Below are 14622 nucleotides of genomic sequence, written 5' to 3'. Positions count from 1 at the left end.
AAAAGCTGCATTTATTTTTACTGCTCAAAATATGTTTTGCTACATAAATGATAATATTGGGTTAGTGGGTATTGATCAGACTTAATCACTGGTTTAATTACTGTGTTAACAATAAATGCAAATACTACTTTAGTAACTTTAGAAGAGTAAAGTATAAGTATTGGCTTTATATGTGTGATTTGCAAGATAAAATCACGCCTTCATAATGTGATGCCTCAGAGAAATACAAATCTACCATTACCAGCTACATGGCAATCAGATATTATTAGAACAGAGATGATCTTGATGGCTGAGGTCAGTGTATCAATTTACGCAATTTAACCGTCTTTGGTTTGTCTTAATCTATAATGGTGTGACTCTACAGAAACCAAACTTTTTACACATTATTAGGAAACAGGAAGCTTCTTTTGCATCAAATGCCACTTCTTGGTCACTTCAGCTTTTTTGTATAAGGCAGGAACTTAACAGTGCTTTTTAGAATGTCAAGAAAAGCCTGTCTCTGCTGAGCATTTCCTGACCTTTGTAGACCTTTGTAGAAGTTTTTGCAGTGTTTTTTTTTTTTTGATAATCTTTGCCCATACAATCTTTGCCTATATATTGTTGCTCCTCTATGCCCCTCATTTCTAAAACACGTCGATATTTACCAAGCTCAACGTTCTGAAAAGCGCAGTGTGCTCTGATTGGCCAGCGATCCAGTGCATCGTTTGGTCCGAATTCCAATGCGCCTGACGGAAATGTCAGTCTTCTTACCATATTTGGAACATTAGCTTCCAAAGCAAAGCAGTATTGACGAATGAAAATATCGGTCCTACATTATCAATTCGAGCCCAAATCTGATCCGGATGATGCAGATAACCAAACTGATCGATCAACGTTGCCAGCGCGACGGGACCAGAAAGTATCAGATTGGTAAGTTTGCCGTTTCTATGATAACAAATGTAAAGACATAGAAACAGTCTGTGCTCTCCCAGGTGCTAGAAATCTAATGCGCAGCACACTGTTCCAGAACAGTACAACCCAAATATTCCACAGTGTTGTAACTAAAGCTTAGACCTGTTTTCTAATTGCCCCCTCTTTTCAAAGGCCAAACAAAGCTTTATCAATGCAAATCACAGCTTCTCCACAACATGGCGGCGCCAGCGACAAAAATACTACAGTGTGAATAGGAAGGTGTGGCTTAACATTTAAAAAGACAATCTCTTTATGTTTGAGAATGAGCTTTGTAACTGCAAATCTAATACATGCACAAACCGCTACATAACCAAAAATAGGATAAAGGAAGCCAGAAATTGCATCATATGACCCCTTTAACATGGCTCTTTATAAAAAAAATTTTTTTTATGTTTAGCATATGCACCATTGATACAGTGCTAGACCAAGCAAAATATACATGGCTCTTTATAAAACAATATTTTGTATGTTTAGTATATGCACCATTGATACAGTGCTAGACCAAGCAAAATATACATGGCTCTTTATAAAACAATATTTTGTATGTTTAGTATATGCACCATTGATACAGTGCTAGACCAAGCAAAATTACATTACATATATACCAAGCATACATTTTGCCTTAGATTTTCCAGATCAAAATGACAGAATGCATTAGGGAGCCAGATATCTTGTTGAAATCACTGGCAGCACAAAAGCAAAAATAGAGACAATTGAATATTTACTGTCTGTAAAGTAATGACTTTTAATACTGCGTCCGTTGGAATCATAGATTGATATCTAGTCCATCATGCATCATTACCTATGACATATTCATATGAGTGTGGTGCAAAAAAAGTTCACATTCTCTGTTTGCACAACTAATGGGAAGCTCGTCATCACACTTACACAATAACCAGCATGCAAATGAAAACAGGAAAACAGGTATATGTAATGTAACAAAGAAAGAAACAAGTTGTCCTGCATTGACAAGTTCTGTAACAATAACTTTAACAATAACTAAATGTGAGTACAGTCATTTAAAGTAAATGTGGCATGCTGTAAATGTACAAGAAATCACATTTAAAGGGGTACTTCAGCGCTGGGAAGATGAATCTGTATTTAAACTGGGTCATCAATGCAGTAGAAATGTGAAATTATTTTTGAATTTGGTGCCTTCTAGACTGAGAAAAGACAGAAAATTTATTTTTGTCCCATGGGGATGAAAGACTACAATTCCCAGAATGCTTTGCTGCCCTGTGAGGCCATTCCCAATGCCACCAACTTCATTACAGTGACTGAGTTAGAGAAGACACTACAATTAAAAACTGAACGTGTGTGTTCAATACAATGAGTCACCGCGCGAGTCTCACAGCACTGAGCACTAACTGCACGAGTGATGAGAGCTGAGGTAATCGCGACTACACTCGCGGCATACATTCACAACTCGAGTTTAATCTGGCGCGTTTCAGTTCATGCCTTTGCAAGCTTAACTTTCATAGAAATGAATTTGAGAAGTTAAAAGACTTACATTGCTCACTATAGCTCCGTTTAAATGATCCTGTAGCTGCAAGCTGAGCTCTCCCTGCAAGCTGAGTGTTATCTCCCATCCCCCAATGGCGGATTCAAAACATGCGGAAATGGCTCCCTCTGCTGGCTGTAGTCTTTAGCCTCTGGGCAAACATTCCTCCTATGATGCAAAAATCATCATTTTGCATCATAGGAGGAATTTTTCCAGAAATAAAATGCATAAATCTCTTATCTCAGGGAGATATGAGGGGGGAAAGCACAATAATTTGAATATTCTCCAGGGTTTCTACTGATACAAAGCCATATGCTAATCGCTGAAGTAACCCTTTAAGGAATAATACACACACAAACACACACACACACACACACACACACACACACACACACACACTCACTCAAAAGAATTCTGCTGTCATTTACTCATCCCAATGTCGTTAATGTCAAACCTTAATGACGTTCTTCTTCAGGTCTGAATGCGGGTCTGTAGTCGATTTTACTGTAGGGATGGAGTTTAAGCGGATTAAATGATTCGATAAGTCTGGCATATGTCACCAGAGATGTTGTTTCACCAGAAGATCGAGCTAAGACATTTTGAATAAAAAATATCAGGTACATTTTTTGATATAAAAGTAAAACATATGCATGGATGAATCATTCACCAAAAACATGCATGTATGAATCATTATCAATAACATGCATTTAAAAAAATGTAATTTATTTTATTTTATTCCAACTTTAGACCCGTTTCAAAATATCTTCGTTTGTCTACCACAGAGCAAAGAAAGTCAATCAGGTTTAGAATGACATTAAGCTGAGTAAATGATGTTAGAATTTTCTCTTTCTTTTTTTTTTTTGGTCTCTTTAACGCTAAACGAGGTAATTCAAGCAACTGATGTGGGAACGAAAGCATCAAAGGATTTGTAGTCGCTTTTACAAATATCTGGTGATTTTTACAGGAACTGCAACTTATAATATTACTTGTTTGCATTGGGTTACACTGTGTCTGCCCACATATCCTCTATTAGAAAGTATTTCTCTGCACTCTGTAATTCCATACAAGGGTTCTCACAGCTTCAGGTCCATACTGAAGAACAATGGACATGCAGAAGTAATCCAGTTGAAGAGATGCCCATTCACTTTCCTTTCTCTTTGGTGTGTGCAGCCACTCATTGTTCAGCTGTGAGGGAACATCTCTCACAATGAGACTCCTTTGTTTCAGCATACAGTATCCTCTCAAGTAATGTCTAACGACACCCTATTGTTCCCTGAGATAACTGTCCCACATTAGACTTCGATGACTGACTGTCATTTGCGTTAGCGCGTAATCTCAGCAGGCTAAGCGCATGGTTACGAAACGTCTTGTCCAGCAAGAAGTACATGATGGGGTCTGTGCTACATCGTAGAGATGCTAAACAGAGGAGGATGCTCTTTACCTCCACGTGCATGGACAGTGGATGGCAATCGTCTGTTGTGGCTGGTTCAGGCCAAATATGCTCGTTTACAATATGAATGAAGATGGCTTTATAGATGTGATATGGCAATAGACAGACCACCAGCACAACCTTAATGACAACGATATTCCGAAAGACTCTTGCATAGACTCGTTGCCTGTCAGAGATTATCGCGCTTCTCTTGGACCTCCAGATGTGCCTGATTACTGCCATGTAGGCGCTTAAGACCAACAGGAAAAAGATGAAGAACAATGAAACGGACACTAGTGTGAAAACGTGAGATCCTTTCCCTCCAACCTCCACTGCTACACTGTAACACACTTCATCTCCGTCACGATACTCCACAATTCCAGCCTCCCTGATCGAGTACAGCACCACAAAGGATGAGACAGCTATGGCCACAATAGCCCAGGTGATTAGGCACAGTGTGTAGGCCAGTTTTGCTTGCCGTTTTCGACAAAAGAAAGCTCCAGGTAGAACTTTGAGCCACCGGCTTGGGCGGTCCGCATGGGAATGTTGAATTAGTGAGGCAAAGCGACTGAGCGCCACCCAGCTCAGTATCATCACGCCAAGGCAGATGTTGATATGGATCACTGGAGTTAGACCATTTATTGCCATTTGGCACATGGTGTTGTGTTGGTCCCATGTGGTCCCAAGCGAGTAGTATGCAGCCTGGAATGGCATGGTGAGGCAGAGCAACAAGTTTGAGATCCCTAGATTTATCAGATAGATGTGGGTTGATGTTTTGATGGCAATCTTGCTCTTGAACACCCAAAGAGAAATAGCATTCCCAGGCAGGCCGGTAAAAGACATGATGGAGTAGACAATGGGCAAAACTACACTTGTAGTGGATGTTTGGCACAGGTAAGAAATGTTTTTAGCATGTGAACTGTTTGCCATTGAGCTCTCGGAAAAAGAAAAAGATTCCCAATAGCTGATGAAGAAAAAAATTAAATGGTTAAATCATTGCAAAAAAATGAACAGTAATTGAAAAGGATGATTTTAATGATTAACTTTTGCTTCACATCTTCTGTATTTACAGAAGGAACGTTGGAAGTCACTTGCATTCCTGTAAATATTGTACCCAATTGCAGAAGCTGATAAACCACTTTCACATGTCAGTATTTTTGTCACCCTAGCACTATAGCATTTTTTTTGCCAACATAACAGTAATGGGAGGAGAGAGGGAGAGAGAGAGAGAGAGAGAGAGAGAGAGAGAGAGAGAGAGAGAGAGAGAGAGAGAGAGAGAGAGAGAGAGAGAGAGAGAGAGAGAGAATAATAATAATGCTGGTCCCAAATCTTTATTCATTTAACTGGTAGTCCACTGTAGGAATAACATTATGATGTCACAGTTTACTTTATTTTACTATCCTCACTTACATTAATGAACTGTAGTGTCCTGCACCCATATCTGGTGTCATAGTTAGTGGCACGATCCAGCAGTACATTTAAAAATCTTTGTCTCAATATTTGTGCTGTAAAGTTATTCAAATTAAAAACTCATTGCTTTTACTTTACGTTTTTGTGTGGTCATGGACATAGTAAAACTGAGGCTTAAATAATTCATGTTAATTTGCTATGCTAAATAGATTATTAGAAACATTGGATATATTTTTAATTATTAAAGGAAAAGTAATTCAAACAAATAATTAGTCAAATAATTGTGAATTACTTTTCTGTGTAGTAATGTTAGCGTAACAATATAATACATACTATAAGCTATTTAATACACTTACCCCTCTATATATGCAGTCACTGATGTGTGTAAGAGCCTTCTGTCAACTGCTTTGTTTGGACCACCTCCCTAGACTAGCTGTGTAAAGGAAGTGACAGTCTGAGCATGAATGATGTACGCTCAGTTCTCTTTTGCGGGGTTTCTCTAACACTGTTCTTTGATTGTAGAACTTCTGTTGTGAGTCTGTAAAAGCTGTTTTTTATTATTTAATCATTGCTGGTGAAGTAAATTTTTTATAGAATTGTTCAAATAATTTGCATCACATTCAGGTGTAATATTTGGACAAGATATTTTGGTATCATCTGAGCTTTTTGTGAAACTTCTAGTTTTTAACTGTCATATACTGTATCTGTTGTGGTAGAACCTTTAGCCTCAAAGCTCTACTGTAAAGGGCCTTCTTACAGAAATACCTTTCAAGGATTTTTAATGGTTCCCTCATGACCTCTTGGGGTTGAATAGACACATTGCAGTTGAAAGACTATTCAAAACAAGTGCTAAAATCACATTGACACTTATATTTATTTACTTTATGGGTGCATTTTTGACCATGCAAAGCATATTGTGTGCCTATAGTATTTATTGCTATACATTAATAAATACAAAAGCACGTAGCAGAATTTTACTAATTTCATCTTTACTGAATAATAAGTTTAGTTGCCATTGCTAATCAGAATGATGCTCCGCCATAGCCAACAAGGACAGTTTTAGGATGTATATATACAGTATACTGTGAAAAAAGTATGTGGAGGTACCCATGTAACAAGTTTTGCTTCTGTCCATTAGAAAGGGTTGTGATAACACAGCTCCATGAGGTTAGCATGTTTCACAGTCAAAAGTATCACACAGGAAATTTAAACCATTTTTCAGTTTCCATTTTCGGTTTCATTTTTCTTTGGTGCTTCAATGTTTTCGGTCACATGTATAGTATGTATCTGAGGAGTGTCCAGGCTCTTGGAGGTGTCATGTTTGGGCTTGACCCTGGTGTTGCGATTTGCCCGACAGCAGCGCAAACGAAACACCAGCTGGAGGATGGGATGCAGGCAACAGCTGAGAGCTGCAATAAAGATGGTGCCCATTTTTATCCTGAACTCCGCCTGGCAGTTTTCTTTCTCTGATGTTAATAAGATGATCCTTTGCACATGGTAGGGTAGGAAGCAGAGGACAAACATTATGACCGAGGCCAGGATCTTCCTGCGAACCTTTAGACTTCCTCCAGGTCCAAATCTAGCTCCCCTCACCTTTTGCAGATGGAAAACGAGCAGGCTGTAGCTGACCAACATCAAGCATAATATGAAGAAGAATCCTGACACACCTACACAGTGGATAGTTTTGAATTGATCTTGATAGAGAATGTAACTGTTGACAACTTGGTCAAAGCAAGTCCCTTTGAATTGTAGGCCCAGTTTAAGTCCCAGGCTAGTGCCGACAACTGTGATGATAACCAACCAGGTAGAAAAGCAGAGGATCCAACTAGACCGAGTATGTTTAAAGATCTGAAAGAACACGTAATCTGGTTTTACCACCGTAGCATAGCGGTTGATGCTGGTCCACAAAAGAAAGCTCATGTTGCAATAGAGGTTAATGTAGAAGCAAGAAACAATTATCAGCTCTACTGCATTGCAGGCTGTAGTTCCAGACAGCCAATTGAGGCTCTCTTTGTAGTAGGCTATTCTGAAGAAAAAACTGCAGCACATCAGCAGGTCTGATACAATTATGTTCAAAGTAAAGATGACAGTAGGTGTCCTCTCTGATCTCCAAAGGTCCACCAAGACCGTTCCATTGGTTAGAAGGCCCAGGACGGCCAAAACGAGATAGAGCCAAGGCAAAATGGTTCTATGGCTTTCTTCGGGTTGTATCATACAGGTGCTACAGAAATAAAGAGAGAATAAATACAGGGAACTCACAATTTCTTACATCTGGATGAAAATGAGCAACTCTGTTATCATTTCACTCAGCATGTCAGTCTCCGTGTGTATAAATACTTAAAAAAATCCAAACTTTTAATCAGCAGTGTATTTGATATATATAATCCATGGCTGTTTCAGAACCCCATCCACAGAACCGGAAGTGAGGGGCGGGGCTTAATCAGTCATAGTTGCGCTATATATTGCGCAGTATATGTCATTTTCTTTTGTCAAATATAAGCAGTTTTCACATGAATTTTGATCGGATTGATGTCTACAATATTTAACAACAGTACTTTTAAATAAAGTCACTTTTCTGTTATATATATATATATATATATATATATATATATATATATATATATATATATTCTGTTATAATATACAGTATATAACAGTATATTCTGTTATAATATACGTCATGACGTACAATGATCAACATTTTAGAACATAGCCTATTGATCATGCTTAATCTCAATGAATACAAAGACAGTAGATTATACTTCATGGTAACCGGCTAAAACTCTACACAGTTTTTATTTTAAAAATATTAATAAATGTATAACATGTTGTAAAGTGTTTCCCATTTGACTATAGATATATTTGTATTATTTTGTTTCTCAGAAATGAAACAAATAGATCTTATATAAAATATTTCTAAAATAATAGGTTTAGAATGAATTTAAACGGCACATAATAAAATAAATAAATAAATAAATAATTCCAAAAACTTGTGACTCTTAAGCCCATTTCATGGCATTTCTGCAGAAATACCTAAAAAGATTAAAGTGTTTTCATTCGTAAGATTTAATATTACAGATTTAATATTCTTTCACCACCATATAATGATATTACATTATATATTATGATAATATCATTAAATATTACACACAACTCAACATATTCTCCTTCCTGCTTCTGTTCACATCTCACTGGCTTAAATGCACATTTCTCTTCAAGGATATGAATTGAAAAGTAACTTTATCTAAATGTATTGTTGTCAAATATTGTAGACATCGATCTGATTAAAATCCATATGATAACAACGTGTATGGGTAGCGCCGCTCACTTCCGTTTCTGTGGCTGGGGTTCTGAAACCGATGTGCTGCGGGGCTGCAGCTAAATGCTATTGACTATTTTAGCAAAGAACTGCAAAAAAGGTTAGTTCTAAGAAAAGGTCTAGAAGGCCTTGTTTGCAGATTTCACTGACTTTGGTACTCCATTATCAATGCAAGGAAATTCATGTTTAGCCACATAATACTTTTTTACTCTTAGTGATCAATAATTAAAAATGATGCCACTCTAATTGCAGAAATCATTATTATTTAAGCTTTTCTTGAGTTTGTGGAAAATTGGTTGGGAATACACAAACTAATCTACAAACCCACCACAGACATGCAAAACATACGCCAAATAAATAAAAAATAGATTATTGTTGTTCAGACTGGAGTTTTACTTCTCCATTGAATAATGATGCAAATTAGTGTACAGTACCTTTGATTGTTGTCTGAATCATTGACTCCTGAGGGATCGATTGTTATGCCACTTTGTAAAGACATAATGCTTATTCCTTTTTATATCGCTGTCTAATACTCATGTTCACAAAGGTTTCACTCATAGAATATATTGCTAGGGTAAGCTGTTTGTGGTTGGGGTGTGCTTAGGAGCTCTGTAAATTCTTTTCTGACCACATCCTGAAAGCAGATTGTGGCACAGTTTGCACAGAGTCAAGTTTTTCTCCCTTTCATCCGTAGTATGATAATATTATTTTTAATCATATCATTAATATTAATAAGTATATAACTATAATAAGACTGTTTTAAATTAATCTTTTTGTGCATACATTTCAGTCTTTTTCACAGTGAAAAACTCCGCCCTTCCTTAAAGTTTCATCTGTTGAGGTGGACAAAGTACACAACTCCATTACTTGATTAAAAGTACTACTGGTCAAATATTACTCTGTTACAAGTGAAAGTTGTAGTACTTTTTTTAAAGTATTAAATATCAAAAGTAAATTTCCTTTTTTTATCTCAGGTGCGGCTCGAAAAAACGTGAGCATGTTATAAATTGATTGCATGCGTGTTTGAAGCATTTCCGGGCAAAATAGAATAGGAAAAGATGTTTATATGTAATTTTGACACAAATACATATTATTAAATGACATTTTGATGTTTGAAGGTCTCTAAGGCTGGATACACACTGCAAGCGTGGCATTTTCTATGCCTCTGCACACCAGGAGCGTGTCTGTCGCTGTGGGTGTGAATCTCTGCCCATTAACTCGGTGTCAAATCTCTAGCCACATAACATACAGATAAAAACACTTATCTCACACACTGTGCAAAAGCAGAAACTAGTATGTATTCACTTGAGGAATTTTATAGCCCATTGCTTACAAACCCACCTTAAAAGTCTTGAAAAAAATGTTTTTAATTAAATAATCGGAATTATATGGTCTTTTTTTTGTTATAGAAGCAATGCTAAAACAATTACAAACACCTTAAGTTAAATGGATTTATATTACCTAACGCTTTACAATAAGGTTCACTTGTAAACATTACTTGATGCATTAGTAGTACGAACCAACAAGAAAGAGCTTGTACATCAATCATTAATTTAGGTTAATGTTCATTTTTATATATACTAATTAGGGCTGTCAAGCAATACATTTTTGTAATGTAATGAATTGCATGATGTCCCGAATAATTCATTGCAAATTAATTGCTCGTCAAATTTGCCTGTGAAATTACCCCCAAAAGATCATTTAAACTCTTAAAGGGATCCCCTGGTGTTGAGACTTGTATGTCTTAATATAACATAAATGATGTCTCTTACTGAATTATGTAGTAGAAAACCCATGAAAGATCTACGTTATTTAAAAAATCAATTTTATATTTGGACCATGGGCAGCGCCATTTTGTTTGCGTTCTAGGTTGATGACGTAGAATGGTTGAACTCCTCAATCAGCTGGCGTTACCCGTAGCTATTTTTACCACAACGCAACTCGAAAATTGTTTCAGAGTTAAACAAAACCAATGAATTGCTTTGTAATTGTACTTAAAACACACTCAAACATACATGTGCACACAAACTCACCTACACAAGTCACAAACAGATCGGCGGGCGGGCACACACACACCTGACAGACTGCGCTGTCTCAATCGAGATGTTGGGCTGCTCAGTCTCCACGGCAGGGGCTGAATCTGAAATCGACCCCCTATACCCTGAAATAGGGCATTATTTGAAGGGACGGCCATTTGTAGTGTTGTCCGACACTATAGTGGACATGTTTGAGTGCAGTCATTCAGTCTCACGTTGCACCGCAATAACGAGTGTACAGCCGATTTACACACAACAGCTGTCCGACTTCACGCACCCAAACATACATGTGCACACAAACTCTCTCTCTCTCACAGACTCACACACACCTCAACAGATCGGCACGAACACACACACACACACACACGCACTGCGTGCGCGCATACATAACCCTCAATCACTATTCCCTGTGTTGATATCATAGATAGACTGTTGATATGCAGTAGATTAACTGTAATGCCTAATGTAACCAGCAGAGGGAAATATCTAGGTAGGACGGTGGGATAGGGTAACGTGAGGAAGAGAGGCAGGATGTTTTGGTGATGATGCATGGGATTGGTTTGTGCATTAAAGTTTGAGCACATCAGTGAATTAACCTCAATCTTTAAACTTTCACTTTTAAGACAAATAACATTCGCTACTTTTGTTCACTAATACAACTTGAAGGAGTGAATGAAGACGAGTGCGTGAAGTCGGACAGCTGTTGTGTGTAAATCGGCTGTACACTCGTTATTGCGGTGCAATGTGAGACTGAATGACTGCACTCAAACATGTCCACTATGGTGTCGGACAACACTACAAATGGCCGTCCCTTCATAATGCCCTATTTCGGGGGAAAAGAGGTCGATTTCAGATTCAGCCCAGTCGTGGAGACTGAGCAGCCCAACATCTCGATTGAGACAGCGCAGTCTGTCAGGTGTGTGTGTGCCCGCCCGCCGATCTGTTTGTGACTTGTGTAGGTGAGTTTGTGTGCACATGTATGTTTGAGTGTGTTTTAAGTACAATTACAAAGCAATTCATTGGTTTTGTTTAACTCTGAAACAATTTTCAAATTGCGTTGTGGTAAAAATAGCAACGGGTAACGCCAGCTGATTGAGGAGTGCAATCATTCTACGTCATCAACCTAGAACGCAAACAAAATGGCACCGCCCATGGTCCAAATAAAAAATAGATTTTTTAAATAACTTAGATCTTTCATGGGTTTTCTACTACATATTTCAGTAAGAGACATTGTTTATGTTATATTAAGCCATACAAGTCTCAACACCAGGGGATCCCTTTAAACTGTTAAATAAAAAAGCTTCAAATAGACATTACAAAAGGTAGCTTTAGAGATAATTATTTTATTTTATTCATCATATAATTTATTACACACAAACTTTTAGGCTATATGGACATGCTTATTTCCAGAAGCTGCATCTGAATTGGTATTAAGATGTATTTACAGACAAAAATAGTTTGGTTACCAACATTCTGCAAAATATCTTCTTTTATGTTATGGAAAAGAAAGTAAGTCATACATAGGTTTGAAACATGAGGATGAGTAAATGTAAATGAGCTGAAATTTCATTTTTGGGCAAACTATCCTCTAAGTAAAAAAACTAAAACTGCCTATAGGTGGTGGTAAATGTCTAAATGAGTACGCCATTTAATCATTCAGGAATTAAGTAAATGGCTCTCTTTGGCGCCATGCCTTCCAAGGCTGCAAAGTTGATGTTTTTTTTTATCATGATCGAATTTTGGGGAGGCAAGGACATCTGTTGTATCCATCATTTCAAGGAAAACAAAGGATGAGTTTGGAGGCCGCATTTGAAGGAGTCTTTCAATTAAAACAGCCTTCGGCACACCGCAGTGACGCAATCAGTCTTTGAATGTAGCCTTCGAAAGATGCAGCATTTATGAATGAGCCATTGAATCATGGGTTCACCCCATTGATTCACTCAAAACAGATTTATTCAGAAACGAAACCATGTTGCTCAGAGATGCTCAACAGTTCTGCTCTGACTTTACAGGGAATATTTTCATAGGCAAACTGTAGCAAAAACAGAATATTATATAAAACACAATATTAACATCTTATTTATTTATTTATTTACGGTAAATGTATAAAATTGTCACATTAGCACTTGTGCTATTCGGAACAAAAAGTGCACTCGTGTGATATTTCTTAATTATAGGCTTATCATCAAATATAAATGAGACAAACAAAAAAAGAAAGTTTTGCCCTGATACCTTGAATTTTAGGGCCATTCTAACTGCATTCCATAGGCTACATAATGTAGTCATTTCTCTGCTTCATGTTCAACCAATCAACTGCTAAATTTGTAAGATGGCCTACATAGGTCTGGGGCGGGGCAGTTGAGTTAAATTATTTTTCCATAATTAATTAAGTAAATTAACACATTAAATTGACAGAAATGCTTTAAAAAATGTTTCATTGTTAGTTCATGATGCAACATGGTAAAGTATTGAACCTTGTTGTAAAGTGTTGCCATGGTAACTATTTTTTTGTGTAGAATGCTTTAAAATACTTTTTTTTGTTTTTTGTAGTGTTCTTGATTATTAACAAAACGAAATCCTCAAATATACTTTTTTACTGTTCACAACATAGAGCTATATTTTCTTTAACTTTTCTGTGCTTTTGGATATCGTTCATATGTTTAATGAACTCTCATTGCATCACATTATCCGTCTTTGTTGCTTTTGATGTTTTGACGTCCTGAGGTTCTGTTATATACAAAACTGAACTGATATTTTGCTGTTCTTGTGGAGTATCGCTAGAACTGATCAGTCTTCTGGTGATTTGCTGACAGAAGCTATTACAGATAAACTTCAGCACCACTTTGCGAATAGAACTACACAACAAAAAATACATGACTGGATCCAGACAGCTATTAAGGGCAGATAGTAGCAGAACTAGTTCATTGGTTTTATCCAGCAGATTTATCCTGTAGCAAGAGGAGTCAGTTTCCATCTGTGACATGATATAGAAAACCCTCACAGTGTGGTAGGGCACAAAACATATTGTAAAGAGGAAGAGCACAAAGAAGGATTTCCATGCTGTTTTGTTGTACTTGGCTGCATTTGGGAAATCTGGTTTCTTTCTGGAGGCTGTAAGGAGCTTCATTCCGATCCTTCCATAGGAGATTACCAACACACCATAGACCACCCAAAATATACCCACGAGGATGAAGTTCAAATAGGCTTTCCATTTGGATTCATGCAGTTTTTTGTATTGGAAGCACTGATGGGATTCTCTGGAGTCTCCATTCTCTGGAGTCTGGACAATATATGGTATAACTGCAGCAAATGACACAGTCCAGATGATACAGCAGAGAAGCACACTCCACCGACTCTGCAGAAACAACCGCCTACAAGATGCCCTCTGGAACTTCAAGTAACGATCTATGCTTATGAAGCCCAGTAAGACTATACTAATGTACATGTTCATGTAAAAGATGTTACCCACTATCCTGCACAAAAATGACGGCAGCACCCACAAGTCATGGTTGGAATGGTACACCACACGGAAAGGCAGGCATATCACAAGAAGTGAGTCAGCCAGAGCCAAGTTAATGAGGAAAATACGAACAGAGTTTTTCTTCGGATGTACTCGCAGAAACACCCAAAGAGCTAGCAGGTTCCCAGCCAACCCGAACAGAAAGAAGAGTGCGTAAAAAATAGCCAGCGGAACCTGCATGCTGGTGTTGTCCAGCCGGCAGTCTTGCTGGGGAATAACAGACATGCTGGTCGGTGACGCATTGGTGAAGATTTGAAGATTGTTGCTCATCATTCCATGTGCATAGTCAAACCTTAGAGAGAGAAACAGATGTCATTATAATGCTAACTACATTTTAAGTTTGCATTGAACTAAATGTCTGAAGTGTACTAGGTAATTGGAGAGTAACTTGCCTTGTTAATTGTCCATCAGAAAACGTTTCCTGTTTAATGGCTCTAAAAAAGAACTGTCTTTGCA

The 14622-nt window shown here is 37.6% G+C and overlaps 4 protein-coding genes across 21 annotated transcripts in view; 1 reads left to right on the top strand and 3 right to left on the bottom strand.

Moving 5' to 3' along the window:
- Positions 1-14622, top strand: part of caska (calcium/calmodulin-dependent serine protein kinase a) — a 180938-nt gene that overhangs the window by 121915 nt on the left and 44401 nt on the right. The gene's annotated exons all lie outside the window — the stretch shown is intronic.
- Positions 1400-5717, bottom strand: LOC137076127 (probable G-protein coupled receptor 82). The gene is made up of 2 exons (XM_067445066.1): positions 5648-5717; positions 1400-4845 (listed from the first exon to the last, which is right to left on the bottom strand). The coding sequence occupies exon 2, from the start codon at positions 4809-4811 to the stop codon at positions 3705-3707; it is 1107 nt and encodes a 368-aa protein (XP_067301167.1). The 5' UTR covers positions 4812-4845; positions 5648-5717; the 3' UTR covers positions 1400-3704.
- Positions 5916-9211, bottom strand: gpr82 (G protein-coupled receptor 82). The gene is made up of 2 exons (XM_067445068.1): positions 9045-9211; positions 5916-7512 (listed from the first exon to the last, which is right to left on the bottom strand). Exons 1-2 carry the CDS (start codon positions 9107-9109, stop codon positions 6510-6512), a joined length of 1068 nt encoding a protein of 355 aa, XP_067301169.1. The 5' UTR covers positions 9110-9211; the 3' UTR covers positions 5916-6509.
- On the bottom strand, positions 12212-14452 carry LOC137076126 (probable G-protein coupled receptor 34). The gene has a single exon (XM_067445065.1). It carries the CDS (start codon positions 14437-14439, stop codon positions 13318-13320), a length of 1122 nt encoding a protein of 373 aa, XP_067301166.1. The 5' UTR covers positions 14440-14452; the 3' UTR covers positions 12212-13317.

This window comes from Pseudorasbora parva, chromosome 5 (genome assembly GCF_024679245.1).
Source record: "Pseudorasbora parva isolate DD20220531a chromosome 5, ASM2467924v1, whole genome shotgun sequence".
Taxonomy (NCBI): domain Eukaryota; kingdom Metazoa; phylum Chordata; class Actinopteri; order Cypriniformes; family Gobionidae; genus Pseudorasbora; species Pseudorasbora parva.
Note: the sequence above shows the minus strand (reverse complement) of the source record. Positions and strands in the feature narration are given on the sequence as shown.